Here is a 26,133-nt window from a genome sequence, read left to right on the forward strand (position 1 = left end):
CATGGTTACCAAGGGTCTCCAAACACAACAGGAGCAGATTTTCATTCACTGATATTGAAAGAAACTGAACAGATTTATAACGTCAGCGGTAAGTTGATCAGAGGTTTATGTCCATTTTTAAGGAAAAGACATTTGATTTAGTCTACTTCTTTAAATATGCCTTGCCTTTGGTTTTTGATGTTATCAGGTGATGACAGGAGCAAATCGCTCTGAAGATGAACCCCACCAGGATTTTATATTTCAATCGGCATAATCATTTCTTTAATAATTTATTTTCAAGCAAGATTATCAGCTCCGATAATAAGTGTCGTAATGCTGTCTCTTTAGGAAGTCACTAGAAACTTTGAACATGTTCAAAGTGGATTTGCCTGTAGACGAGTCCACGGAAAAGGCTGTGGAGAGGCGTAGGGCTGCAGAAACAGCACGCAAGGCCCGCATTTTCAACACCCGGCTTCGTGTGATGGGTCTCGACCTCGATACACTAAACCAACAAGTCCAGGAGAAGAAACACCAGCAAAACATGGAGAAACAAATGGACAAAGCTTTGGGTAAACTGAAGGACAGGGATGAGTTAGAATTAAAGCAGTTTAATTGCAGACATAATTCCTGCAAGACGCTATAAATGCAAGTCCCCTAGTCCCTTATTGTTTCAGGCCCTCTCCATTAATGAGCTTTGGTTGGTCACAGGTGTATTTTTAATGTATTACAGATAAGTTGAGAATATACCAAGATGAAGCACTGGTGCAGCAGAACAATGCTGAAAAGGAGAAGCGAAGAGTTTTGAATTCTGAACTCACCAATTACTGGGCTACTCATCAGCGAGCAGAGGACTCTCGTGATGCTGATCTTAAATTTGGCCTGAAGGGGGCATTCAAGATCGCCATTCCAGAGAATGAGCTAGGGCCTGCCAGTATGCAAATCTTTAAGGTAGGGCAGCTCTGACAAAGCAGGTGATTTGTATGCTTTAAAGACCGGGAGGAGGGGGGGTCCAGCTAATGGTTAAATATGTAATATTGTTACCTCTTATGGTCAGCTGTCCTTGTTTATGCACAGGGAGAAGGTGTCGGAGAGGAGCTGAGGATGAGAGAACAAATAAGAAAGACAGAACGAGATCTGCGAGCACAGATGGATGAGAATGAAAAACGGCACATGCGAGACAAGCACATAGGTGAAAAGAGACACACACACACAAGTACACACATTCACTAGCATTCCTAATGAGTTTACATCCTTTACTCTACAACCTCTGTACATCACACACATGCTTCATGCATTCCTGCACAAACAATCATACACTCCCATGCACAGCCCTTATTACCAGGTGACAGTGATGGATGCTTATCCCTAAGAGCTTTACTGTAAGTGTGAAGTGTGCAGTTGAAGAGCCACATACAACAGCTAATGCAGGTGTGAAAAACACATCAGATGATCCCCAAATCATGTGTGTCACAGAGATGCTTGCGAGCAAAGAGCTGGTGCAACAAGACGTGAGAGGGGCTCAGCAAGCTGCCCTCGAGGAGGTGTGTAAGAGAGCTACCCGCATCGCGCTCGACAACTACAATCAGGCTCTGGTACAGTATATGTGCGCACTCACAGATGGACAAACAGATATGCACACACCACTCACTAATGTGAATGCTCAAGGCAAAATCTAAGGGGGGTGGGGGTGGGAAGGGGCAAGCTGTGACATGATGTTGTCATGTGGGAATTGCAAGCTGAAAATGTCAAATGATGCATACACACACTTGGTGCAGGATGGCGGCAATCATATTATTTGGCACCAGGCAACATGGATGGTTAAACGGCTTTGATGTATGCATGGTTACTGTCTGTTTTTAAAAGCCTCCATTTAGCTCTTCCCTCATTTGCCTGAATGCACTCGACTGAATCCCCCATTGGGAGGCATCATTGTAAATCCTTCAGGTCACTGTACTTTTTCATAGTGTTTAGTGGTTTCACTAATAACCACTCATGATGCACAAGCAAATACAGCTGACTGAGTGGCTCTCTCAGGACGACGTTCGCCATATGGCTGACTGGTAGTTCTATGCTAGGAGTAACCACATTTTAGAGACTGGGTTTTGCAATGCTTCTGAATCATCAGTCATCAGTGGGATAATCAATTAACTGTCCCTGGATCTGTGTTAAAGCCTCACCATGTCCTGTACACACAGGCTAAAGAGCAAGCAGAGAAACTGGAGGAGCAACACAAGAGAGAGGAACAGGAAAATCTGGCAGAGATGTGGCATACAATGACATCTGACATGATGACAGAGTGTGCAGAGGCAACAGAGAGACAGGTGGGAGGAAGGAGGCCACCACAGGTTCTACCAGACAGGTGGAAAGGAATGAGTCCTGAACAGCTGAAAAGCATTCAGCAGGAGAGAGAACAACAATGCCTTGAGAGACAGGTATTACACTCTGTACTCCACAGTAATATAGTCAAAGCTGCACACGGTATTCCATATATGTTATGTAGAATACCATGTCCACACAATCCCTTGAGTACAGAGGTGGCCAGCAGGGAAATTGGGCGGGGCAAGTACTTGTGCTTGGGCACTGTATGTGTGGATGTGAAATTAGTGTTTTGTTTTTTATTATTTTTTATTTAATTCAGCTCTGTCAGCAGCAATTCACAACAGCAGTCACATCAAAGCACTTTATATTGTAGGTTAAAGACCCTAAAATATTAGTTAAATAAACAACAACAATCAAGCGACTTGGTGACAGTGGGACAGAAAAACTCTTGTTGAACCTTAGACAGAACCAGGCTCAGGGAGGGGCAGCCATCTGCCGCGACCATTTTGGGATGAAGGGAAAGAGTTTTTGACATCAGTGCCAACTTTTCTACACAGGTTGTTTTCAAAAAGGATTTCAGCTTTGAGGAGATTACTCACAAAGAGAATGATCCTAGACTTGAAAAAAAAAACCCATAAGACGGGAATGTGAAAACTACAAAGTCTGTAATCACAAGTAAAAACAACCAAAAAAGCAACAGTGCAATATTACTAGTAAAAATATACATGTATATGAGATCTATACCTTCAGTCCATAAAATAGAGAAATATATTAAGATAATTAAAACTATTGACAGATGAGTATAAATGATCATTTAAAACCAATAAAATAAGTAGAATTAAAGTTCATAAAACAAAAAGAAATAAATAACTAAACTAAAATACTTTAAAAAATACATTAAAATACTAATATCAGTCATTATTAAAGCAGAGTTAAGGGAGTCACCTGCTGACAACAGTCATGAAGGGGATGTCGTGTGTTGTCCAGTATGTTTAGCAGTTTGTGCAACATCCTGCTCTTAATAACTACCTCTAGGGGCTTCAGGCTAGTCCCCAGCACAGACTCAGCCTTTAATCAGCTTGTTCAGCTTTCCAGCGTCACTGGCTCTGACGCTACTACCCCAAAACAAACCTACAAAGAAGATTGCACTAGCAGTAACAGACAATAGTGTTTTACTGAATTCATTAAATGACCCAGAAAGCCTCAGTGTTGCATTTCCAGTCCAGTCTATTATTGATGTGAATACCCAGGTTTTTGTAGCTCTTCTCCCACAGTGGAAATGGTGTTCAACTTAGGTTTGTCCCTCCTTTTTGTGTTGTTTTAAACACTGCAATTGTTGGAGTACTCCTGATGTGATTCAGAAGGTTGTTTCAGCAGCGAATCAGAAAAGATAAAAGCCACATCACCAGTGTTGCTTAAGACTCTGTAAATAATCCATGAGGTCTGCAGGTAGCTTACTAGCTTGTCAGATAGATATTGAGGTCGCAAACATTGCGTCACCTTAAAAAAGCACTAACATTTAAAAATCAATTCTAAAACTAATTGGAAGCCAGTAAATGTAACAGGAGCACTACTAGTGTCCATCAAGCCAGCGGTGCTCAAACCAGCATCCAGGCACTGAAAGTTGGTTTGAACAAGTAATAAAAGGTCTTCTTTTAGTGTGCTGGAGATATTAAAAAAATATACCAGTGTATATCAGTTTTCTCCTTATTCAGGATGATGGTATCTTTTTAGTCTTTCTAGTGTACTAAAATAAGGCCCCAAACTTTCCATTAGTGCCTGGACCTGGATTAACATGATCAACATTGATTTCAAGATGCAATAGTGGTGGGAATAAGCATAAACATAAAATGCTAACACAGAAAAAAACATTTGGGTGGATCCAGTTACCAAGCCATAAGACCTCCAGCAGATTATTTGGCTCTGAAGCTTTGCATTTTCAGTGTTATCTACAGGCATGTTAAAGTCACCCAAAATCAGCATGAAAGTCTGGGAACCTAAATCATTAAATAATGAAGCAGAATTGCCTTTAGGAGAACAAGTCTAGTGTGTTTTTAGATTTATTTCCTCTCTGCCTTCAGAAACAGCGAGATGCTGAAAAGATTCGTGAAGCAGCTTGGGACCTGAAGCTGCTGAAGCTGTCCAGAGAAGCCGAGAAGGAGGACCTGAGAGCAGCCGAGCTGAGTAGAGAGCGGAGAATTCAGATGGACCGCTACAACATGCAGCTGGCCCGAGAGCAGCTGGCACAGTAAGCACTGCGCACATATTCATACACTTTCTGATTAGACACTAATCAGCAAATGTGTTTTAGGCTTAGGTGATAAAATATGGAAATAAAGATTTCAGATTTTATAAACATTTTGGGGGACAAGCTACTTACTGTGTTTAAATTTCTGTTTCTGCCCCAGGCAAGAGTACCTGAATAAGAGACTGTACACCAACAAACCCACCAAGGACTACTTTTATCAATTCAACACCAGCTCCCGCTGACTGCCAGTGACCTGACATTAGCTTGTCCTCCTGTGGCATTGGGCTAAATAAACCTGGTTAATCAATGAATCAGTGTGAACTGGATGAACATTAATCATAACTTAAGTGACAGAGATTTCCTCCCGATTAACACGGTTATTTCTGATTAGTGACAAAAAATGGGAGCCCCTTTTGGTACAGATTGTTCCACGTACTTTATTTTTCAGTCATATATCCAGTTACAGCAGTAGCTTCATAATGCAGTTACAATATTGGCCCCAAAAGTGGTAGAAGACCCACAGCTCCAGTCATCCACCCATGACAAATATAGGCATCATCATATTGTGCTAATACTGCACCCCACACTCTGCGAAGAGGCATATCATCCCCAGCAGCGGCGCACACCCCCTGGCCTCCCTTGCCCTTTCTGTTTTGTCTTACTTCCACTTAAAATGTCTGTTTCTGAGTCCTAGAGAAGCTTCTCTACACAAACCAATTCATTTTCAGTCGATTTTTCTTCTTTAGCTATATAAAAAAAGAAAGAACAACCACAGTGAGAAAGCAAAGGCCAGCATCCCCAGGTTTCCCCTACAAAACATGAAAAGCAAAGAGTGAGCGGCAGTCGAGTGAGTATCTGTGTGTGTACACTCATTCCTCATTCAGAGCTAACATTTGCCCCCAAACACTGACACACAGTTGTTTAGCAGCAGATAGTTGAGTTAGAATATTGGCATATCTTGCGTCATTCATCGCTCCTGTATGAAAATAGATTTTTTTTAAAAGCTTTATTTGTCCTGAGTGTGTCTGTTTAACCAACAACAGGGAGCTTACACAAACCTCCTTCAGTGCCACTAGCCTCTTTAGACATCTCATATTCTACCTCGGAGACTACAGTTGATATTTGGCCAGTGGCGAGCTTTTGTTTGAGAAGGGAGAGTATCGCATTTAAGTGTTCCCTGTGGCTCACTGCATTTCTGCCCCGCACAACTTCATCAGACAAAAACTCCACAGATATTCACTGCACTGCATTGCTGGATGATTAAGGGCATGAGCGCAATCCTAGCTTAAATTGTAATGTAACTACTTTCACTAAGTGACACTAAATTGACTCTTTTTTTTCCCGTTTTCAAATTTCGATATGTTTGCAAAAACATCTACATAACAATGTGATTTTTTTTTCCTTTTTTATTTTTTTCTCCTTTATTCAACTATGGAGTATGTTTTTGCTACACCCAAATCTCACTGTGATCGTTTGTCGATAACAGAAAAGTCTGAATTCATAGCAATAGTACAGAGAAGGAAAAAAACTACAATTTGCAACATTTTAAAATTAAGTGAAGTGGCTTTAAACCTGCACATTTTTCACATTTTCATATCAAACATGGTTCTGTAAGGGTTGTATTTACATTCAGAGGGAAAACAAATGGTCCCGGCTCTTCCTGTGACTTTACTCTCCTTTTACCTTTTTAGCTCAGATTATTTTCAGAAGCAAGTAAATACAGTGTCTGCCTAACCCTGAAAGGAATACATTCTCTGTTTGATATAAACAACTATTTTTTAACCTTTATCATATATCAAATGGCAGCCTTTACAACTGTCAACAATATCAGCTTGCATTGAGGAAGGTTTGAAAATAAAACTTGAGAGAGTGTTTGCGCACTAGACGCCACCCTCTTATCTGAAATATACATAAATACTGCGCCTCAGTTTGTTTAGTATGAGATGAGCAGGTATGAAAGGTTGTTAATTAGAGACAATGTTTTAATACAGCGTAGAAAGAGACAAAGACAGCGATACAGAAAACTACACATAGGTCTCGACACACAAAAAAATTACAACATCGTTTTCAAAAATGACATTACACTTCTGGTGGGAAGGCGAGAGAGTAATGACATCAATCTGGTGCTTTATGCAGACCCAGCAGGCACAGGAACTTATAAGGATCTATAATACTGTAATATGGCTAAATAGATAAGTGTAGATGCAGCTATATACACCAGATGCTACTCAGCATTTTCACAGCAAGTTCCACTTAATGCATCCAAATAGTAAGAAACTTGGCTTCACTTGATTTTGCTGAAAACATGTTAATCTATGAAATGTGCCGTAGCTTTTTATATAAATAGTATAGAAAACAATATGAAAAATGATTACGTAACAAAAAGGACACAACAACAACAACAGCAACAAAAAAAATGATGTTTGGTATTCAAACACACTTGTAAAATGAAAAAAATGTCACTGGCAAGTACAATCGGAGACATTAAATGGCAATTAGACATACAAAATCATGTGGGAAGTACATCAAACATGATTCATATCTAAGATTCAAGATTTTTTTTTTACAGCAGCATTAGCTGTCTTGTTCCCTACACTGGGTTCTACCATCATCCTTTACTTTTAATGCACTACTCTGCATCTTTACATGACCATACCTACACCCCCTGATATTTCTAACTGTACAACATTCTGTCTTTATGCATCTGCGCTGTTGTTTGCTGAGAGAACGAAAGAGGAGGGAGAGAAATGAATGTTAGTCATTTTCATTAGTTGTAAACTGCACAGGAAAATGAAGGGAGGTCAAAGGACATGTTCATGTCAGTCGGGCTTATATCACTATCGCTGTCCACTACTTTGGACACTCCTTTGGTCAATATAGTCTAGTCAATCAGATGGCTGCCAGGGACATCTGAATATGATTGTTTATTAGTCGTCGAAGTACAGATCAGCAAGTCAGTAGGGAACAGGAGCATATGGGCACATACGTGTTGACATATTTTGGTCTGATGGTCCCCGGTGGATGTGTGGGGGTTAATCGAGGATGGTGACTGAGTTGGGCACGCCATTGGTGGCGGGAGAGAAGGTAGTGGGGTTCAGCGGGGCGTTCTCTGGCAGGCCGTGGAAACCTTCTGGACCGCCACTGGGACGACTGATCTGGCTAGCCAGAGACTCATCCATGTTGAGCTCTGTGGTCATGGCACTGCTGCCATTGAAGTCGAGGTTGTCTTCACTGTACAGCTTGCTCTTCTCACACAGGGACGGCTGGCTGGCTGTTCGCTTCTCCTCAAGATCACTGCAGCATGAAGAACAGAAGAGGTCAAAAGCAAGAAATGTTAACACGATGCATACGAAAAATGCAGTGCTACATGCCGAAAGGTTGAATATTATGTACTAATATTTTAAGTAATTTTTTTTTTTTTAATAGTCAGTTCCAGGTTATAAATCGTGACTATTTGCTTTTTAGAGTCTCACATTACAGTGAGGTGAACATTATTGGATTTTGGACTGTTGAACATAATGCAATCACCATATGAATCAGTAAACAAATATATTACATTAAAATTAGTCTGAATGTTTATGGGAAGGCAGAAGGTAAGTGAGGCATTGGCAGAGGTAAAAATTAAGTGGGTTAAGGATATTAAATCATATCGCAGCATACCTTTCTAGAGATCTGCATAACAGGGGCAGGCATTAGGGAGGAGAGTGACAATGAAAGGAACAGAGAGGGTTAGGAAAACCAAGCAGTGCTGAGGGAATCAGGGCTGTGTTAGAAATCAATGTGCAGAAACGTAACAAAGCATTCAAGGAAACAGCGTACATTCAGATGACACACCTGTACTCTCCGAAAGTTTCATCCTTCATGGGCCGAGCTTCCGAGTCCATTGGGCCCTCCTCTTTATCTTTCACTGAGAATGTGACAGATTTCATTATCAGTCAGATTTTAATCTGGTTTCTATCTAAAGCCACTGTAAGTCTCAGATCTCAACAGTGAAGTTTTATTAAAAAGCAAGATAACATCAAGGATGCTTAGGTGGAGCAAAAAAGCTGGACTATCTGTAGATAGTATCAGTTTATCTGTATTATAGTTTTACTTTAAGTTCTCACTGATTTTCTAAAACTATAACAGCCAACTAGAATGGCGGTCGGCATCATCAGATTTATTATTTGGTTTGTCTTCACTTCTCTCTCATGTGAAAATTGCTAAAAGCTTGTTTTTTTCAGTCAGACATGGACCATTATTTTACATTTTTTGTCTTTTTCAGAAAGAGCCAGAGATTATTCCTTACTATCAAAGCAAGGAAGTGTAAGCTTAGAGGTCTGTCTCATGTTTGACATGACAACTGCATGAGAAAGCAGGTTGAGTGAAATGGGACAGATATTTACAGTTGGAAACACTGTTCAGGTCAGAAGGTTAATCAAACTGTTTGGGATTGATTTAAAAGAACACGCAATATTCTCCCCAGTCAATATAATATATTTACTGTGGTGCAGTAAGCCAGTAAGTGTTTCGCTTCTTTTTCTACAGCAGCGTCGGACAGCTTTATGGCTCCAGACTGGCCAGCATTGCCCACACAAAGCTTGTGTGGACTTTTAAAAAAGGGAGAATGTCTGCTCATCAAGCTTCAGTTTAATAGCTCCTAATATTAAACACTTATCAGGGTAGGTCACACTGACCTGAGTACTTTCCCCCTTTACTCCTCTTAATGAAGCAGAGGATGAGCAGGATCAGCAACAACAGTCCAATGGCGCTCACAACGCCAATGAACCAGCCCTGTGTTGCAAAGCTTGGCTGCATCTCTGTTACTCCTTAAGAGAGGAAAAAGAAGGTGGTAGAAAAAGGAGTTAGAGTTTTTTGGTAACAGGAAGCAGGAATGAAATACACGGCAAATGGAAACTATGAGACAGATAGGGAGACCAAGATAAAAGAAGGAGTAGAATCTAGAGCAAAGGAGACAGATCATTATGCATTCTGACAGGCTGGCATTTCACCAGGGAACCAAAGAATACAGCAAAATACAGCAAACAAACACAAGTAATGGATCATTTCATATGGCTAACCAAGCTCTCTTTTCACAAAAGTCTTTGAAAGCACTTCACAGGCAGAGAAAGAACTGCAAGACACTCTCTGTAGGATCAGGCTTTATATTTTTAGCTGCGGGAAACCCAGAGGAGAGAGCAGTAGGGATAAAAGGAAAGAGGATGAATGAAGGCTCATAGTACCTGTTCCTTCTGTCTCGATTCCAGTCTTGAAGAAGGTTGTGTTGTTGTAGATAAATTGGAAAGAATAATGGGAGCCAGGAGTCAAGCCCTGGATCTGGTAGAAAGACTGAGAGGAGTTCACCTTCTCTGTCGTCTTCCATTTATTGCCATCTGCAGAAGCACAACAAGAAACCTGTGTCTTTTTCTTTTCTTGTTCAGGATTGTGTAGCTACTCCCACAAGGTAATAATCCTTTTAAAAGGTTGAATGCAAAGATGCGTAACTTATGCACAGATTAGTGTGAATATTATACCGTTCTTGTTGCAGTATTGGATCTGGAAGCCAACATTCCTGCGTCTCTTTTCTGGTACCCAGCTAAAGTTAACTGCGTTTTCCCCCACAGACAGGCTGATGTTCATAGGAACTACTGTAATGCATTCAGACAAGTGCAAATCAAATTTTTGTTTAATTTAATAGCTTTTACATATTAAAAGACTGAATCGGCTTTATACCTCCATCCAGCATAGTGGCACCCTTCATCGTTATAGGTACTCCATCCCCAGCAGCAGTCCGCCCCCTGAGGTAGAAACGGTAGTGGCTCTTATGGTCCAGGTTCTTCAGGGTGATGTGGGTGACTGTGGGGTCATCTATTGTCTCCACCTGCATGGGGCTGTCATCACTCTCTGTAACTGACCACAGCAGTGCCAAAAAACCATTTAATCACTTTTTGGTTGTCAACACATGTATGGATAATGTATTGTTCATGGTGACAAGTAACTGACTGATAAGCTCATTAGGATGCTTTCCTTTTGACATTTTTAGCACTATTGATTTCACTGGAGATGCATTGCTTGTTTTTCCAATGTCTGATTGCAGCATAGAAGAACTTCCAACTTGAAGGATTTTACTCAATGTTCACTTTGCTGGCAAGGTTGAAATAGACACATGCTCACTCTGTTGGTACTGCAGCAGATATCCAATAAGCACTCCATTGGGCTGGCCAGGAGGTGTCCAGTGGAGGGTCATTTCTGTCTCTGATGGGCTGTCTAGGGTCAGGGTCAAGGGAGGACCAGGGACTAGCAAAAATACAAAAAATGCATGATGATAATGTACTTAGTAATATCTATCATCACATCACTCTATCATCACCCCTTGCTACCAGTCTCATTTCTTTTTTCTTTATACCTATAGTTCTCCCTCTCCCTTTGCCATGTTTCTTGACCTCTTATTTTTATCATCTGCAATAAAACATCTTTAACCACTTTGTCATCACTTCTCCCTTTTCTAGCCTTATTTCTAGCCTCTTTAACCCATTTATTCTCACCTCCTTCTGGAGTCTCAAAGGGCAGCGCCTCAGAGAAGGGTCCTTCTCCCTTTATGTTGTATACAGTCACCTTAAGGGTGTAGTTAGAGAACGGCCTCAGATCACTGATCACTTTCTTCTTCTCGCTGGGCTCCGTTTTCACCACCACAGTGCTTTCTAACTCTTGTGCCCTGCGGCCTCGGTGGTGGCTCCTATGCACTTTCCTGGTATAGTGGATCTGGCAAAAGAGGACATCACAAATGAGGATTTATTTTATTATTTATATTTGGAAAATTACAGTTTATCTCAATTGCTCAGGCACATTTCTTTGAACAGTTTTGAAGTTACTGAATCTGAAGATGAATCTCCCAAAACAGCTCAGTTTGGCAGGATAACAAATTATAAACATACTGTTATAAGTCACCACAGTGGATCATCTCCCTTTATCTCATCGTATCCTTACCACCCTCTTCATGTCCTTCTTCACCTCATCCTTGATGGTCTTCCTCTTTTTTTCCTGCCTGGCAGCTTTATTTAATAAATCCACTCCTTTCTCTGCACATGTCCTCACTATCTCAGTCTTTCCTCTCTAACTTTGTGTCCAAACCTGAGCCATTGCTCTGATGTTCTCATTTCTAACCCTGTACGTCCTGATCGCTCCTAACCAAATTATTTTTGTTAGAAGGACAGTTTCCAAATCATCCATCATAGCAGGTCTCACTGCCATCTTGTAGACCTTCCCTTTCACACTTGCTGCTATCCTTGTGTCACAAATTACCCTGACACTCCACCCTGCCTGCACTCTCTTCTTCCCTCTCATGTGCTCTGTCCTTTGCTTTGGATGGTTGGCCACAGGTATTGAAACTTCTTCTCCTTGCTTCACCACCACACATCCTTATTCCTCTCTAACATTATTGCAATCAATTAAAAAAAAATTATCCAGTGCTCATACTCATGGCTTACACCAAAAGATTTGGACATTTATATGGAGTATTCTGCATGGATGATTTACATGCCAACATATTTTGGAGGCAAAAACTATCTGGATGATAGAAATGTGACCTATCTGGAACACAAGGACATATACAATAATTAAATCTCAAAACACACAAAGCTGGGATGAGACATTTGTTTAAGTGTTCTGAAACATTTGAAAGACCTAACAAAGAAAACAAAATGCTCTTCATGATGCTCTTCATCGTTTCGACAGGTTTAGCTCTCATTCATTAACTGAGCCCAAGCAAATGAGGAAAACTGTAACATTTATTGCATTTAATTACATTTATATTATGACTCTGTTGATGTTCTCATTTGGTTCTCTAAGACTTTAAAAGCAGGGATGGAGCATTTACTAGAACATGAATCATAAAAAACCAAAATAAAAGGAAAGTTAAGGAGTATTTCTAGAGTGTGAGATATATTTTGAGGGGGAGAAAGGGCTTTACAACCTTGAAACTACAAAGTACCCTGACGCCACTAAGCTACGATCTGTCTGCCTCCACTTTAAAACCACTCATGTATTATTCATGCATACGTCAGGCCAAACAACAGATGAGATACTAGGGCAGTACCTTGTATCCCAGCAGGTGTCCTCTGACCGTCTCTTTGTCTATAGGTGCCCAGGTCACTTTGATTGTAGTGCTGTTTATTATTTCAACACCCACATCCATCGGGGCCTCTAAAGGAACTGAGCGCCAATGACAGACAGGAAGGAGACGGGTTAGAATGCCAAGTAGAAGAAATCCCAGGAAAAGAAAAGTGTGCTGCTGAAAAAGTAATAGTTTTTTAAAAAATATAGTACCATCTTCTCCTGAGTAGCCTATGACTGGGTCTGGCTCAGGTCCCCTCCCTATCTCATTGAAAGCCTGGACTTTAATCTCATACGCAGAGAAGTTCCCAACATTGTCAACACGGAATGGCGGCTCTGTTACATTTTTCTCGTGCCAGTCGGGCCCACCTCCCACTGCTTGTCTCCACTGCACACAGTACTTGAAGCCAGGTCCGTGGACCTCGGTTTTGTTCATTTTCTGTAAAGATGGGAGCAGCAGCCAAATAAGACCATTTCTCAAATATTATCAGTAACCACTTTGACCAAATGGTGCATTCAGGTAAGAGATATACCTTCCAGGTGATTACCAGAGTGTTCGGTTCAATGGACTCACTCTTGACATCTTTAGGGTTATTATCTGGAGCTGGGATTAGCAAACAAGATGGTTTAGTGTTGTTTGGGATGTACTGTGACAGTTCATAAACATAAAGCTACAGATCCATGGCTTTTACCTTCAGCAGGTGTGTTGTATATTCCAGATGGTTTGCTTGGGTCGCTCTTGCCCACGTCATTGATGGCAATGACCCGGAAACGGTAGGACATGAAGGGCCACAGGGAGAGAACGGCACGTTCTTTGTTTCCGCTAACTCTGGCCAGCATTTTCCAGACGCTCTCATTCGAACGTTGGTCCTCAAACTCTACCACATACTCTACGACAAAAGTCAAGGAATGATGGAGAAAGGACATTATCCCAAGGAAGTAATGGAAACATAACTAAACACTCAACACTCATAAAGCTGCATTTGTGTCTGTCTTTGTCCCGTCTTTCTCGACTCACCCTGAACTGACCATGGCAGATGGCTGCCCCTCCCCTGAACCTGGTTCTGCCAGAGGTTTCTTCCTGCTAAAAGGGGAGTTTTTCCTCCCCACTGTCGCCAAAGAGCTTGCTCATAGGGTGTCACCTGATTGTTGGGGTTTTCTCTGTTTTCTTTCTATTATTGTAGAGTCTTTACCTTACAATATAAGCACCTTGAGGCAACTGTTGTTGTGAGTTGGTGCTACATAAATACAACTGAACTGAATTTATTGTATAGCTATAAGGATAGCTATAAGATTTTCTAAGCGATTTGAGCACTCAAACAGTGTGCGTGTCTGTCTTCTTGTGTTTATTGTTATTGTTGTAGAGACAATCTGTTTACAGGTTACAGGTCATGTTATGTGTCCCGCTTCCCGCACACCCCAAAAGGATGCCACGCTTGCCTAAATCAAACATTGTGTTTCTAGCAGTAAGAACATATCTAATATGGCAGCTCTCCAGCTGTGTGCTTCATGTGAGAAAGAGCAACTGTGGACAATGTCCTGACCTAATTCTTCAATTTTCCCTATTTCTATGTCTAATCCAATACTATGAAGTAGGAGAAAAACAGCTGTGTCTGTGCATGTCTGTATGATTGTGTTGTGGGGGTTTTGCAGTCATGAGGATGTGTCCTCCTTGTGGTGACAGAGATGTATGTCACGTAGTAGTTTTTAAGGTTAGGTGAAGTATAAGGTTTTGTACATGTCAGTGCTTAAAAGTGTGCAACTATATGTGTTTGTACTACACCTGTCACTGGGCCGTTGTGGTCATCTCCAGGAGTCCAGCTGAGGGTGACAGTACGATCCTTAGGATCAGAGATCTGTAGGAGGATGGGAGGGTCTGGACGATCTGATAGGGGACATCAGTATTATTACTAGCATGACTACCTATGCACTACATGCACAATAAAGGTTTTAAATGAGTTTGTTTCTTGTGGGGGTGGAGTTTATAACTACAGAATGATTTTAGGCCTGTTGTTTACAGGGTTTGGACATTTCTCGGTTTTTGGTCATATGTGGTCAGTGGTCTTACCCCATAAGGTGAGGGTACCCCTGGCTTCTGCTACATCCAGTTTTGTGATGATCTCACAGGTGTACACTCCCTCATCATCTGGCTGCACATTAGTTATTTTGAGATCCGGTCCTTCCATTGTATACCTGAGGAAATACAGTCATTGTCATCAATATCATGAATTACAATTTATTATCATCATCCTTCCCCTCTAACTCTTCATTCCCCACCCCAATAAACAAATGGCTCACAAGCATAATCATCCTTTCATGATTTCCAAAATTATCCTCTTTATTTTCAGATATAAAAATGTCTCACTTTTCATCACTGTTGGAATCAGCCAGCTTCTGGTTGTTCTTTCTCCACTGAATGAAAGGAGGGTCGAGTCTGGGGTCAGCGAGGCCCAGGCAGGTGAAAATGGCTCTCTCTCCAGCCCGGACCTTCAGAGCCTGTGGGGGTGACAGTATCACGGTCCTATCTGCAGAAGAAAGCAAACAGTACAATGCTGAGACAAGCTGCAGGAGGTACAAGTAATAAATAAAGTTGCCAAGAGTTACTATGTCTCTAAGCATGTGAGTGTCACTGACTGAATATTTCCAGCTCAACACTGATTGACAAATTGGAATTTGGCACAGTGCAGGTGTAGATCCCGTCTTCGCTGTGGGTGACATTAGCGATCTCGAGCCACCCATTGCTGAGAGGGTTAACTCTGCGATCTGCTAGAAGGAAGGAGCTGTCGTTGTTTCTTTCCCTGTGAAACGCACACACACACACACACACACACACATACAGACACACACACTCATCAATTTAAAAACCAACACACACATCAGAAATTTGGCGGGTGATTTTTTTTTTTTAAAAAAAAGGGTTTTCAGCAACTGCAGCGGCTGATAAATTTAATAACTTAAAAGCCACTTTTCCTGTTTTACTACAAGGAGCAAAGCCTGATTGGATATTTGCCACACTGACAGAATTCACAGTCACAGCCCAGATGTAACAACACTTAGCTGTTAATTTATGCACATAAAGACCTACCCACGCAATAATATCACCTTTTTAAAATGTATTAATAGGAAAATCTGCCAGTAAGCGCTGGAATATGCAATACCGCCTCACCATATCACTTTTGGTTTAGGAGAGCCAAAGGTCTCACACTCCAGTAAAGCCTTCTGGCCCTCTGTATACGCATATGTATTCCCATCATCGGTAAGGATCTGGGGAGGCAGCTCTGAAACACCCCACAAAGACAAATGAGATACACAGAGAACAAACTCAAAATTCAGTTAAACAAACAGCACGTAACAACTAGCACTCACCGATGACATAAACATTGGTGTTTGTGAGGATGGTTCCATGTTTGTTGGAAGCCCGACACTGATAGATGGCAGTGTCTCCAAAGTTCACATCCTCTAGGATCAGAGATCCGCTTGCTGTCAGAGTACGCCTAGGGTCCTTATCAACTCCTGTTAAAGAGTACACGCTGTCAGTACATCTTAAGTGCCAGGAGATGTGTGGTGGTGCATGTTAAGGTGTGTGCACTGACCTGAGATGGGGACCCCGTTGATGGTCCAGCTGATGATAGGAGAGGGAATGCCATCTGCCTGACAGTCTAATCTGACTGTCTCACCTGGGGCATATAGCTGACTGACTGGCTCCTTGATCCAATAAGGTGCAGCTGCAAGTGACAGAATATATCAGTCCCGAACAGTACAAGCAAAATACTATAAGACTGAGGTTCTACTACCTACAAATCAACAAATGCAAAAAAAGAAAAGAAAGAAGAAGAAGCAAGTGATCACAACACTGCTCTTTGTCCACAATTAAATTCAAAATTGTTGACCTTGAAAAAAGGTCATGGAGGGAGCTTCACAACACACTTTTTTTAATATAAAACCCTATGACATCACAAAGAGGCCATACACTTATGCAAAATCACACAATGCATGAAAATATCTTAAAATCACAAGTTTTTACAACTTAGAGAAGCCAAAGACTTCTTCAAATCCTGCTTCAAACATATGGTTTAAAATAATTAAATACACCATTTTAGTATGTAATGGTTCATGGTAATAGGGCAGAGCTCAGGACCACATGAATTAGGAAAAAGCTTTAGTTTCCATCTCCAAACTTTTCAAGCAATATATCAGTCATGTTTTAGCTCTTTAAAACATTAATTTTTAATATCCATTATATGACTTCACAATGACACAAAAAGATTAATATACTAAACTAAATTTCCATATTACCAATGCTGACATCAGCATAAAACCTGAATGTTTTAGCCCTTGCTCTTCGGGGACAGTTGCACACTCTGAGTGCCCTTGTTTATTATTAATTCTGGTTTGGGGGATTGTTTTTTGAGTTTTTTAGTTAATTACATTGATGCTTTCAGTTTTTGAATTTCTTGTGCAAAGTGTATGTGTGTTGTTATGTTATGCTGCCACCCAAACAACATCCTCCCCAGAGAAAGCATTCGGCGATATAAGGCCAAACCACATAACAACGGTCTCTGTGTCATGTCTGCAGTCTGGACCTGGCACGCATTGCAAACATTTGGCGCATCATTAATTAGTCAGGAGTTGGAAAACGTTTTTGTAATTTGCTCAGACTAATTGGTCTCCTCAGTGCCCAAGAGTTTACAGAGTGTTGTTAAAAAAGGAGGCGATATAGCATAGTGGTAAACTTTTTTGAAACATAAAAAAAGCACATTTTTGCAAGCAGCTGTGTTACATTTTTATAGAATTTAAAAAAAATGAGGTTGCACTTTAAAATGAGCCCCATTAGTTTCAACATGGAAGTTTACAAAGCAGAGCTATTCTTATGAAAGACACTGGGGAGCTGAGGAAATGGCAGGATCTGGTGTTTCTGCAGTTTGATAGTGTAGTGTGAACCACAAGATGTCTCTGCTTCTGTGGCATCTCTTGTGACTGATGTTATTTTTAACAGGCTCTCACAAACAACCCAAATTTATGGCAGTTCCAAAAAAAGTTAGTGAGGGAGGTCTCTGTCTATGCAGCTACCCACAGAAAAACCCCGAAAATATCCTAATGGTCAGCAAACCACTTCATATATATTGAGATTAAAATATCAACCTAGATATATGTAATGGAAAATAATAGCATGCTGTGTGTTTTTTCACTATCTCTCAAGATATATATATGTGTGTATGTGTGTGTGAAGGAATGAGAGTGTAATAGAGAAAAGGAAGAGATATACCTTCCACAGTCAACATGTAAATGTGTTTGGTGTTCCCTTGGGAGTTCTCAGCTATACACTGGTATTCACCCCCGTCACTTTCCGAGATATTAGTGAAGCGCAAGCGGCGGTCAAACATATCTTTGGTGGTCCGAGTTTCTGACAGCTCGCCATCCCTCCTCATCCAGGACACTTCTGGAGTTGGACTAGAAAGGACGACATGTATGGAGGGATTAAAGAGAAGAGAGAAAAATAATGAGAGGAAGTGGACATAGAGTAAAGCAAGCAGGCAGAGAGAGAAAGAGAAATGCCGGAAGGAATGATAAGGACCATTAAGACAAGATGGCAGCAGGAAGCAGAGTTGGCAGGAAGAAGCGAAAGACATAATGGAATAATGCGTAGGGTGGGGGTGGATGGATGAGAGACAGGTAAGATTGAAGGCTTAAGTTTTCTGATTAAAGGGGTTGGAAGCACACACACATGTGCACGCTAAGACACTCACAGGCCTTCGACAATGCACTCCAGCTCTAGTGTCTGTCCCCTCAGGGCGTGGTACGTGCTGTGATGTCCAGTAGGTCTCATCATTTGGGGCCTTCTGTTCCGCAGTACCGAGTTGGCTGGACAAAGAGAGGAGGAACCACAAAGACAGAGAGAAACACTCATACATATGCATGGGTAATTTTTTTAGATTGCTCTGCTGCTGACACAGCAACCACTTTAAAGACTCTGAAGAACACAAGTAGAGATTCAGGGCGTGGATTCATGTTGATAGACTTTAGCTTTCTAACAAAACATCATCATCTAGGCTCTCTACACACACAGAGGTCTCATGTTAACATGTGCTCATCTTTCTGACCTCTAGTTGGGTCGCACTTGCTGGCAGCCACATCACAGTGTGAGCTGAATCTCATTACAATATGGGCTGAGCAGAGGAAGACCCCCTGCTGGCTCAGTGGGACCTACTGGATTTGGTCACTGCTTCGGTCATGCCACCACATGGTGATGTGTAGTTTAAGTATGTGGCCTCAACTAATATACTGCATATGGCATTTAAATGTAGCATATATGTCCTTAAGAATGAAAGAAGTTAGATTTTAAGAGGTGTATGAACGTAAACTGGTTATTTTTCAAAACAGCTCCATAACTGAATGATTTTTACAACCATGATACACGCTTGGAGAATAATTTAAACTCCTGTTTAAAGTTCTGAGAGTATCAATAGTTGTAGGATTCAAGGAACGCTGGTACAGATAAGCCAGATTTCCAGACATTAGGCCAGACTGACTGGGATCCTCTGATTTATTTTCTATCTTACACCACAATGAGACTCACATTTACTGTTCTGAAAGACATGTTTCAACCACAGAGAAGCCATCGAATAGATTACCTGATGATCAATTGTTGTTTTGTTGTTTCTGATCCTGTTTTACACACAATCAGAAAATCACCAATTTAAACTAAATTGCCTTGAATTTTTCTTATTCCTTAAGACCTTGAAATTTTGTTTTGGTTTAAATTTTGAATAAAGCTGTTGTTAACTGGAACCCACCCTTAATTCAGGTTAGATCAGCTTAATCTGAGTCAGATGAGTTTAGATAATCTTCAAAAAAACTTACATTGGGTGACTTTCAGAGAGGTGGGCTCTTTTGCCAGAATCGTGCGTGTTGCCAGGTACTGGACATTGCACGTGTAGTCATCCCTGCTGTCCGAACTTTCCAGATTGGCAAAGTACAGATTGCCGTCCTTCCCCACCATCACCCGCTTACTAAGCTCGATATGACGTAACCCTGAAAGAAGGGCAAGAAGGAGTGAGAAAAATGTTGACAAAATGATTGAAACTGCTTAAAAGAATTGGAAAAAATTACAATAACAGAGGGGCTTATTAACAGCAGGATATAGATTGGGCAGGAGATACAGATGCAACAGGATGAGAGGAACTGAAAAATGTAGATCCTGCATGGATTGTAAAAAAGCACTAGAGAAAAAATGTTGCAGAAATATTGCAAAAGAGAGAAATTTTGATAGTCTCGATGCAGAAATAAATTGCTAACTTGCTTTCTCTGAAGTGGTAAATGCACAACAAAATCTTGGAGACAGGAAGCATGTAATGGAAGCAGAGAGATGGATAGATAATGTACTCACTTAAGTCCATCCAGTGAATGATAGGCTCCATAGAACTTTGTGGGGGGTTACACTTCAGAATAAAACTTTTTCCCTCGTCAGCCGTCTCATCAACCTTTTTATCTTTCTGCTGGGAGGGGGGAACTTAAAGGGAGGCAAGACAGAAAAAAGGTCTTAGTAAACACGTAGGTGATGGACAAGCTCATATAGACGTTTAACAAGACAATCTTACGCAAGTCATCGTGAACAACGAATACAGTGCGGGTCAATCACACTCCAAAGGCAAAATCAGTTTTACTGTACACGTGTAAAACAATATTATATTCCAGGAAATACTGTAATTTTATATGAGCTGGTGTTGATCATAAAGAGCTGGTCCTAGTGATAAAGTTCTCACAGGTTTAGGCTTAGGAGGATCACTTGAATATATGAATTTATCTTCATGTCAACGTGTAATTTCTGACGTTGTCAACTTGCAACAACAACAAATATAAACATTACTTTAAAATATTTGATTATTTCTAAGTGCTATGTATCCCAGGCATATGATATTGCTGCAGGTAAGAGGATGAGTTATGCTTCATTCTTGTGAGGTGAGTTTTGTGCAGCGTGTTTCAGGCTGTAGTGTCCGTAGCAGTAAATGACACACTGTTCATCATTTGGTTTATATGCAACACATTGATATGCATAAATTAGAAACATTTTTGTTTTGTAAGTTGTACTCAGTTATATGTCAGATGCATTCTTTTAATTCTAAAAAATACTTGATTTTAAATGTTGGTTTTTGAAAATACATCATATTAAAAACACAAATAAACTGATATGTAGTAAACTTTCTCTTATTAGAGTGTCCTTGTTTTCAATGAAATTTTACACATTTGATGTGAAACATGACCAACTTTTCCATTATCCCAGGATAATGTGCTCCTTATCTGTGTGTGAAAATAGAGACATTTTCCAAATTGGTAAAAACAAAACAAGTTTACAGGTGGAAGTAGTTGGTGATTGTAAAAATCATTCTGTGATGGCTCTAACAGGAAAAAGAATTGATGGTTCCCTTCAAAGCTGTGTATCTTTTCTTATTAATCATGAATGCATAGCAAAATTTTACATCCTATTTCAAATCATGACACAGCCACAGAAATAATAATGAAAACTAATGTTTAACAGACAAACTATAGCAGTGTCTGTGGATAAGCCAAGCAGATTAAGAGTTTTCAAATTTAAAGGAAAGGAACTTTAAAGATTTTGTGAGAGGGATCTCTGGAGAGGAGTTTTCCAAAAGAGCTTGTGGTGTTTTGATCACTGCCTGTTGCCTATTTTCCAGCTGCTCGAATAAGCAGAAAACACCCTGCTCATTGTCAACACTGTCAGCTGAGAGCTGACTATGAAGCAGTCCAGTAATCTGTCCGGCATGTTTATTAAGACAAATTTCACTTCTTTCCTTCCCCCACAAACATTTTTTTTTTACTATGTGAACTTTGAGGTCATGATTAAGTGGACCACGTCTCACATCCACAGACAGGCCTAAAAAATTAAGCTGCTGGGCAGATTCTCACACAAGACCACATATGTAGTCGACCTGATAAAACGCCCTTGGTTATTTTAGTATGTGGGTAACATAGCATGCAAATTGAGATTAAGGACTTCTTAGCACAAGAGTTGCATTAATAACAGCAAAGAGAGATTCTCTATTGCCAGAAACATTTCTAAAAACAGGCCTATTGGGTATAACTTGGAAAGCGTATTGTGGGGCTTCAATAAGTTGTCTTGTTTATTAGGATTATGGATATCTCAACTGTTGTGCCTACATGCTTACAGCCATTTTCTTCCACGTATTCACTTCTTGGTCATTGGGCGTTAGAGTCTATCCTAGCTGCCATCAAGTGAGAGGTGGGGTGCGCCTTGAACAGGTAGGCGGTCTGTTGAAGGGGCTAACACAGACAGACAACCATTCACACTCACACTATGAGCAATTTAGAATCACCAATCACCAAACCATACATGACTGTGGGAGGAGTCTGTAAGACAACAGTGCGAACCACCATGCCACTGTAGTGCTGTGTGTACATGCATTTAATTAGTCTTCACATAACTATAATTTGTCTGTGCTACTATTAGACTGCAGTCTGGTGTGTTGATTGTTGTACATATATCTATGTAGAAGTGGTATAATATGTGTTATCAATATATCTATTGAGATCAATAGAGTTACAATTTTTCTAGTACGTAGTATTTGCTTTTCAGCTGATGTGCATCAGTTTTCTTCTGCTGTTATGCAACATTAAAAATGCTGACTTCTGATGATTCTACAAAAACAGAGATAGAACCATTGTTTGTTTTATTTTTGTCTTGTAAAAGACTTAATTTGTGAGTAATACATGTTTGCTTTCCCTCCTCCCATCTGTTGATAACCTCACAGGAGCTACTGAAGAGTGCTTCTTCACATGACATCAACTCAAGAGCGTTTCTGGGGAAACCGTTGTCAGGGAAACTGTGGAGGGATGAGGTCGTCCAGGAGAGAGCCAGTCACTCAGGTAGATGGATGTGCAGAGGTACTCTTTACTTTTGCTCAGGGGTCCCCATGTATGTGTGTGGATGATTGTGTATATGATTATCACGTTATTGCATCTAATTATGTTCCAGGTGGCAAAACTCTGAACTCTCAGTGTGAGCCCCATCTGCTAACAGATGATATGGTATAAAGCAGGAAAAGCACTGTCTCCATTCACAGCTTTTTAAATCAACCATATATAAATCAACAAATACCACAGCTTGCTTCGAAACTGAACCTTGAAGGCATTTATAGGAGAGCTAACACAGGAAATGACATTTAAGAGATTTGTAATTCCTCTGGTGTGATGCAGTTTGCTTTTTAGCATAGAGATGTTTTATATCTTTGATAGTATTTCAATGATGTTGTTCTTGCCTTGAGGGCAAATATTTTACGGCTGTGTCTTTCATCAAAGCGGTCGGTGGTTCATGAGTTGTCAACGTGCTCTTACCATCCGTGTTCAGCATGGCCTCGTTAGACACAGCTGTCCCCAGCTCATTGGATGCGTAGCAAACGTATTTGCCTTTGTACTTGTTCAGTGTGTCCATGGTGTTGCTAAGTGTGTAGAATGCGAATGAGCCAGAGCTTTCAGAAACCTTCAGCTCTGGGTCACTGCCTGGGTCAAAGTCTTCCCCATCCTTTGCCCATCGGAAGCTGAAACAAAAAACAGAAGAGCCTGAATGATTCTTCTTTCAAATATTAAATCCACAGTCATTTCTGTCCCTTTGATGACACACATAGGGTGTCTTTACGTGTTGCTTAATTTAAGGGCACAAATGAATAGCTGCAAAATTTACACAAGATGCCCCAGTCAGACTTAGAACTCGTGCTATAATTGTGATATTCATCTTTTCCTCGGCAATCGGAGCACTTTTCCACTTCAGAGCAGCTAAGACACTTTGAAAATATTGCTCGAGGGCTTAATGACATTTATCCCCAAATGGAACAAGAAATCTGACTAGGAGAAGCTGTGCTCTCATGTAATGCTAATATGTAGATGTCAGCTGAACAAGGAGACGGAAGGTCACTGTTCCAGATAACCAATAGTTGGTCTCCCCTGTGAATAATATAGCATTTCCATTCTTAATCAAACCATGATCTTTATGTTTTTGTGTGTGTGTGTGTGTGTGTGTATGTGTGTGTGTGTGTGTGTGTGTGTGTGTGTGTGTGTGCGCGCGCGCGCGTGTGTTGACTAACATGGGTGAAGGGTTGCCAGAGGCTTCACAGTTCATGACGAAGTCTTCAGTGCTAAATACGGTGACAGACTCCGGCTGTGTTTTGATCACTGGAGGCCTCTTGACTGCATACATCAAAAGTCATAGTTAGTCGAGTCACAGACATGTAAATGCACACACCCCAAACTGACTTGCAGGCTTTGCTTTGTTAAATTCACATGATGAGTATCCATGATGCATGCTGCTATATCTCTAGCTTTAACACACAGATTGCATAAGACGCATCTCAGACTCATAGCAAATAGCACAGAATAACCAGAGACACCACTTATTTCCATATTTTAACAGCTGCAGATAACTATATAGTCAATATCTCTTAAAAAGAGTCCCCTGAGATAGAGATGAAATGTAGGCCAAGGGAAAGAGTAAGAGCAAGAGAGCAGGAGGAATAAATGGGTTGAAATGAGAGAAAATTGATACAGCATAATGTAAGAGGAAGAGTTCATATAAAAGAGGTATATAGCACGGTGTCCCCTGTGAGACTGAGACAGAAAGAGGGAGGAAAAAGTGGGCTTGGAAATGAAGCAGGGATTTTTTAAAGACCAAATGAACAGGTTTACCTTTCTTTATCATCGCTGTGTGCAGCAGCCATAAAGCACATGCGGCATTTACATATGCACAAAAAAACAACTTGCTGAGCACAACACCAACATGTCTTTTACATATGTTATAAACCACAATACTGTGTTATATAGTTCTTGAAATCAATCCAAATTTAAATGTTTTTCTCATATCATATCTTCAGGAACTATTCACACTGTTCTTCTTTGCAGTAGAACAGAAGCCACAGCTTGATACTTGTGAGTAGAGTCTTTAATTTGACTTTAAAGGAAAGAGACAGCGCTGCAGCCAGAGATAAATTTATATTATGTAGGTAAATGGGTAAAGGAAGGCACAGGACAGAGGGGGGGCGCGGTAGATGAGAGAAAGGCGATGAAGATGGAGAGCTAAGCAGACAGCGGAGATAGATGAACGTGCAGCAAAGAGAGAGCACATGCAGTGCGGCAGAAAAACTGAGCAAAAAGACGCAGAGACAGAGAGGGAACAAAACAAACAAGGGGCAAGTTTGCAGAGATTTGGAAAGAGACGGATAGGGAGACTGCAGCAATTTAATGAAAGAATTCCCAGTGATGCAGGGAAATAAGCCCATTTCCTCAGCTGATCAAATTGAAGTTTGGGCTGCGGGCGTTGCTCCATTATTGGCAGAAGAGGAGGAGAGGAGCTGGTGCTTAGTGCTTTAACTCCTCTTTATTTCCTCGCGTCTTTGATCTGACAGCCCCGCTGCCTCCTAACCGACAGCAGCTCTTCAAACTTCCTCCTCCCTTCTCCTGCAGGAATTTCACCTACCGGGAGCCAATGAGGCTAAACACATATACACACCCAAACCTAGACGCAGGTGCTTGTTGAAAATAAAACACACACGTCCTCACATGCGATCACAAACGCAGGATAAAACACAGACACTAGCAGCATAACACTGAAAGGGCACACTGATGCCAGGACTCATTTAAGTTCAGCACTGAAGTATATTTTGTTTGATGCGTGTTGGATGGAAAACAAAAACATGCTAATAAATTAAATGTACGGTTAAAGTGTTTGCAGTAAACATTGCCAGCATCCACATTAAGACATCAATAAACGTAAAAGCACTTACGATCTCTTATGCGGTCTGTTAGTCCACAGTGGTGGGCAGAGTCAAGGAAATGAAGGAAAATATTTTAATTATAGATAGATAGATAGATAGATAGATAGATAGATAGATAGATAGATAGATAGATAGATAGATAGATAGATAGATAGATAGATAGATAGATAGATAGATAGATAGATCGCATTGAATAGTATTTATCACATATGAACAATGCAGCGGTGTAATATCTCCTTTAATAGGGCGTAGGTTTTAACCCTTGTTTCCTTGACACAGATCCTAAGGTATGCCATTTATTGATCCTAATCATTCATTCTCAGTGACTCTTATTGACATGGCACAGGCTTCCTAATTGAAAGGCACCAGACACCTTGACCTTTTGCATCTCTGACCTGCTCCTCCCTCCTCCTCTTCCTCCTCACCATCATCCTCCCTTCATCCCTTCAACCCTCTCACCTCGCTGTCACCTAGCCTCCTCGGGGATCCATATGGGTAGATTTACTGCATTCATCAGCATTTGAGAGATGCGCATGTGTTTGTATACAGGCACTTTTGAAATTAGTGTAGGCGGCTGTGACTCACTGCAAGTAGTCTTAGATAAAGAGTTAACAACAAAAGCAGCAGTGGAGGAAATATTCTCTCTCTGTCTCTCTGCTGGAGCTTTGTGGGCAGGTTGACAGCAGCAGAGGAGAT

The 26,133-nt window shown here is 40.8% G+C and overlaps 2 protein-coding genes across 2 annotated transcripts in view; one reads left to right on the forward strand and one right to left on the reverse strand.

The window, feature by feature from the left end:
* The first annotated feature begins 349 nt into the window (after nucleotides 1–349).
* ribc1 (RIB43A domain with coiled-coils 1) lies at nucleotides 350–4,788 on the forward strand. Its single transcript, XM_063465546.1, has 7 exons — nucleotides 350–548; nucleotides 710–927; nucleotides 1,054–1,168; nucleotides 1,453–1,571; nucleotides 2,175–2,411; nucleotides 4,380–4,546; nucleotides 4,707–4,788. Exons 1-7 carry the CDS (start codon nucleotides 350–352, stop codon nucleotides 4,786–4,788), a joined length of 1,137 nt encoding a protein of 378 aa, XP_063321616.1.
* A 183-nt stretch (nucleotides 4,789–4,971) lies between these two features.
* Nucleotides 4,972–26,133, reverse strand: part of l1cama (L1 cell adhesion molecule, paralog a) — a 44,422-nt gene continuing 23,260 nt past the window's right edge. The window contains exons 3-28 of the mRNA XM_063463934.1: nucleotides 25,447–25,461; nucleotides 23,755–23,857; nucleotides 23,009–23,211; nucleotides 20,025–20,147; nucleotides 19,499–19,669; nucleotides 18,385–18,499; nucleotides 17,904–18,088; nucleotides 16,231–16,362; nucleotides 16,004–16,150; nucleotides 15,804–15,915; nucleotides 15,272–15,435; nucleotides 15,003–15,162; nucleotides 14,706–14,830; nucleotides 14,421–14,522; nucleotides 13,330–13,527; nucleotides 13,171–13,241; nucleotides 12,851–13,076; nucleotides 12,621–12,736; nucleotides 11,071–11,287; nucleotides 10,700–10,822; nucleotides 10,259–10,435; nucleotides 10,060–10,173; nucleotides 9,769–9,918; nucleotides 9,223–9,354; nucleotides 8,381–8,453; nucleotides 4,972–7,840 (exon numbers count right to left, since the gene is read on the reverse strand). Coding sequence (XP_063320004.1) covers nucleotides 7,579–7,840; nucleotides 8,381–8,453; nucleotides 9,223–9,354; nucleotides 9,769–9,918; nucleotides 10,060–10,173; nucleotides 10,259–10,435; nucleotides 10,700–10,822; nucleotides 11,071–11,287; nucleotides 12,621–12,736; nucleotides 12,851–13,076; nucleotides 13,171–13,241; nucleotides 13,330–13,527; nucleotides 14,421–14,522; nucleotides 14,706–14,830; nucleotides 15,003–15,162; nucleotides 15,272–15,435; nucleotides 15,804–15,915; nucleotides 16,004–16,150; nucleotides 16,231–16,362; nucleotides 17,904–18,088; nucleotides 18,385–18,499; nucleotides 19,499–19,669; nucleotides 20,025–20,147; nucleotides 23,009–23,211; nucleotides 23,755–23,857; nucleotides 25,447–25,461 — 3,716 coding nt within the window. The 3' untranslated portion in view covers nucleotides 4,972–7,578. The remainder of the gene's footprint in view (nucleotides 7,841–8,380; nucleotides 8,454–9,222; nucleotides 9,355–9,768; nucleotides 9,919–10,059; nucleotides 10,174–10,258; nucleotides 10,436–10,699; nucleotides 10,823–11,070; nucleotides 11,288–12,620; nucleotides 12,737–12,850; nucleotides 13,077–13,170; nucleotides 13,242–13,329; nucleotides 13,528–14,420; nucleotides 14,523–14,705; nucleotides 14,831–15,002; nucleotides 15,163–15,271; nucleotides 15,436–15,803; nucleotides 15,916–16,003; nucleotides 16,151–16,230; nucleotides 16,363–17,903; nucleotides 18,089–18,384; nucleotides 18,500–19,498; nucleotides 19,670–20,024; nucleotides 20,148–23,008; nucleotides 23,212–23,754; nucleotides 23,858–25,446; nucleotides 25,462–26,133) is intronic.

Source organism: Pelmatolapia mariae, linkage group LG20 (assembly GCF_036321145.2).
Source record: "Pelmatolapia mariae isolate MD_Pm_ZW linkage group LG20, Pm_UMD_F_2, whole genome shotgun sequence".
Classification (NCBI taxonomy): Eukaryota; Metazoa; Chordata; class Actinopteri; order Cichliformes; family Cichlidae; genus Pelmatolapia; species Pelmatolapia mariae.

What these genes read in the sequence shown, in the direction of transcription:
- ribc1 (XM_063465546.1), top strand. Translation starts at nt 350, where the DNA reads ATGTTCAAAGTGGATTTGCCTGTAGACGAGTCCACGGAAAAGGCTGTG. An exon ending in AACAATGCCTTGAGAGACAG is followed by an intron (nt 2,412 to 4,379) that starts GTATTACACTCT and finishes CTCTGCCTTCAG; the next exon opens with AAACAGCGAGATGCTGAAAA. An exon ending in GCCCGAGAGCAGCTGGCACA is followed by an intron (nt 4,547 to 4,706) that starts GTAAGCACTGCG and finishes TTTCTGCCCCAG; the next exon opens with GCAAGAGTACCTGAATAAGA.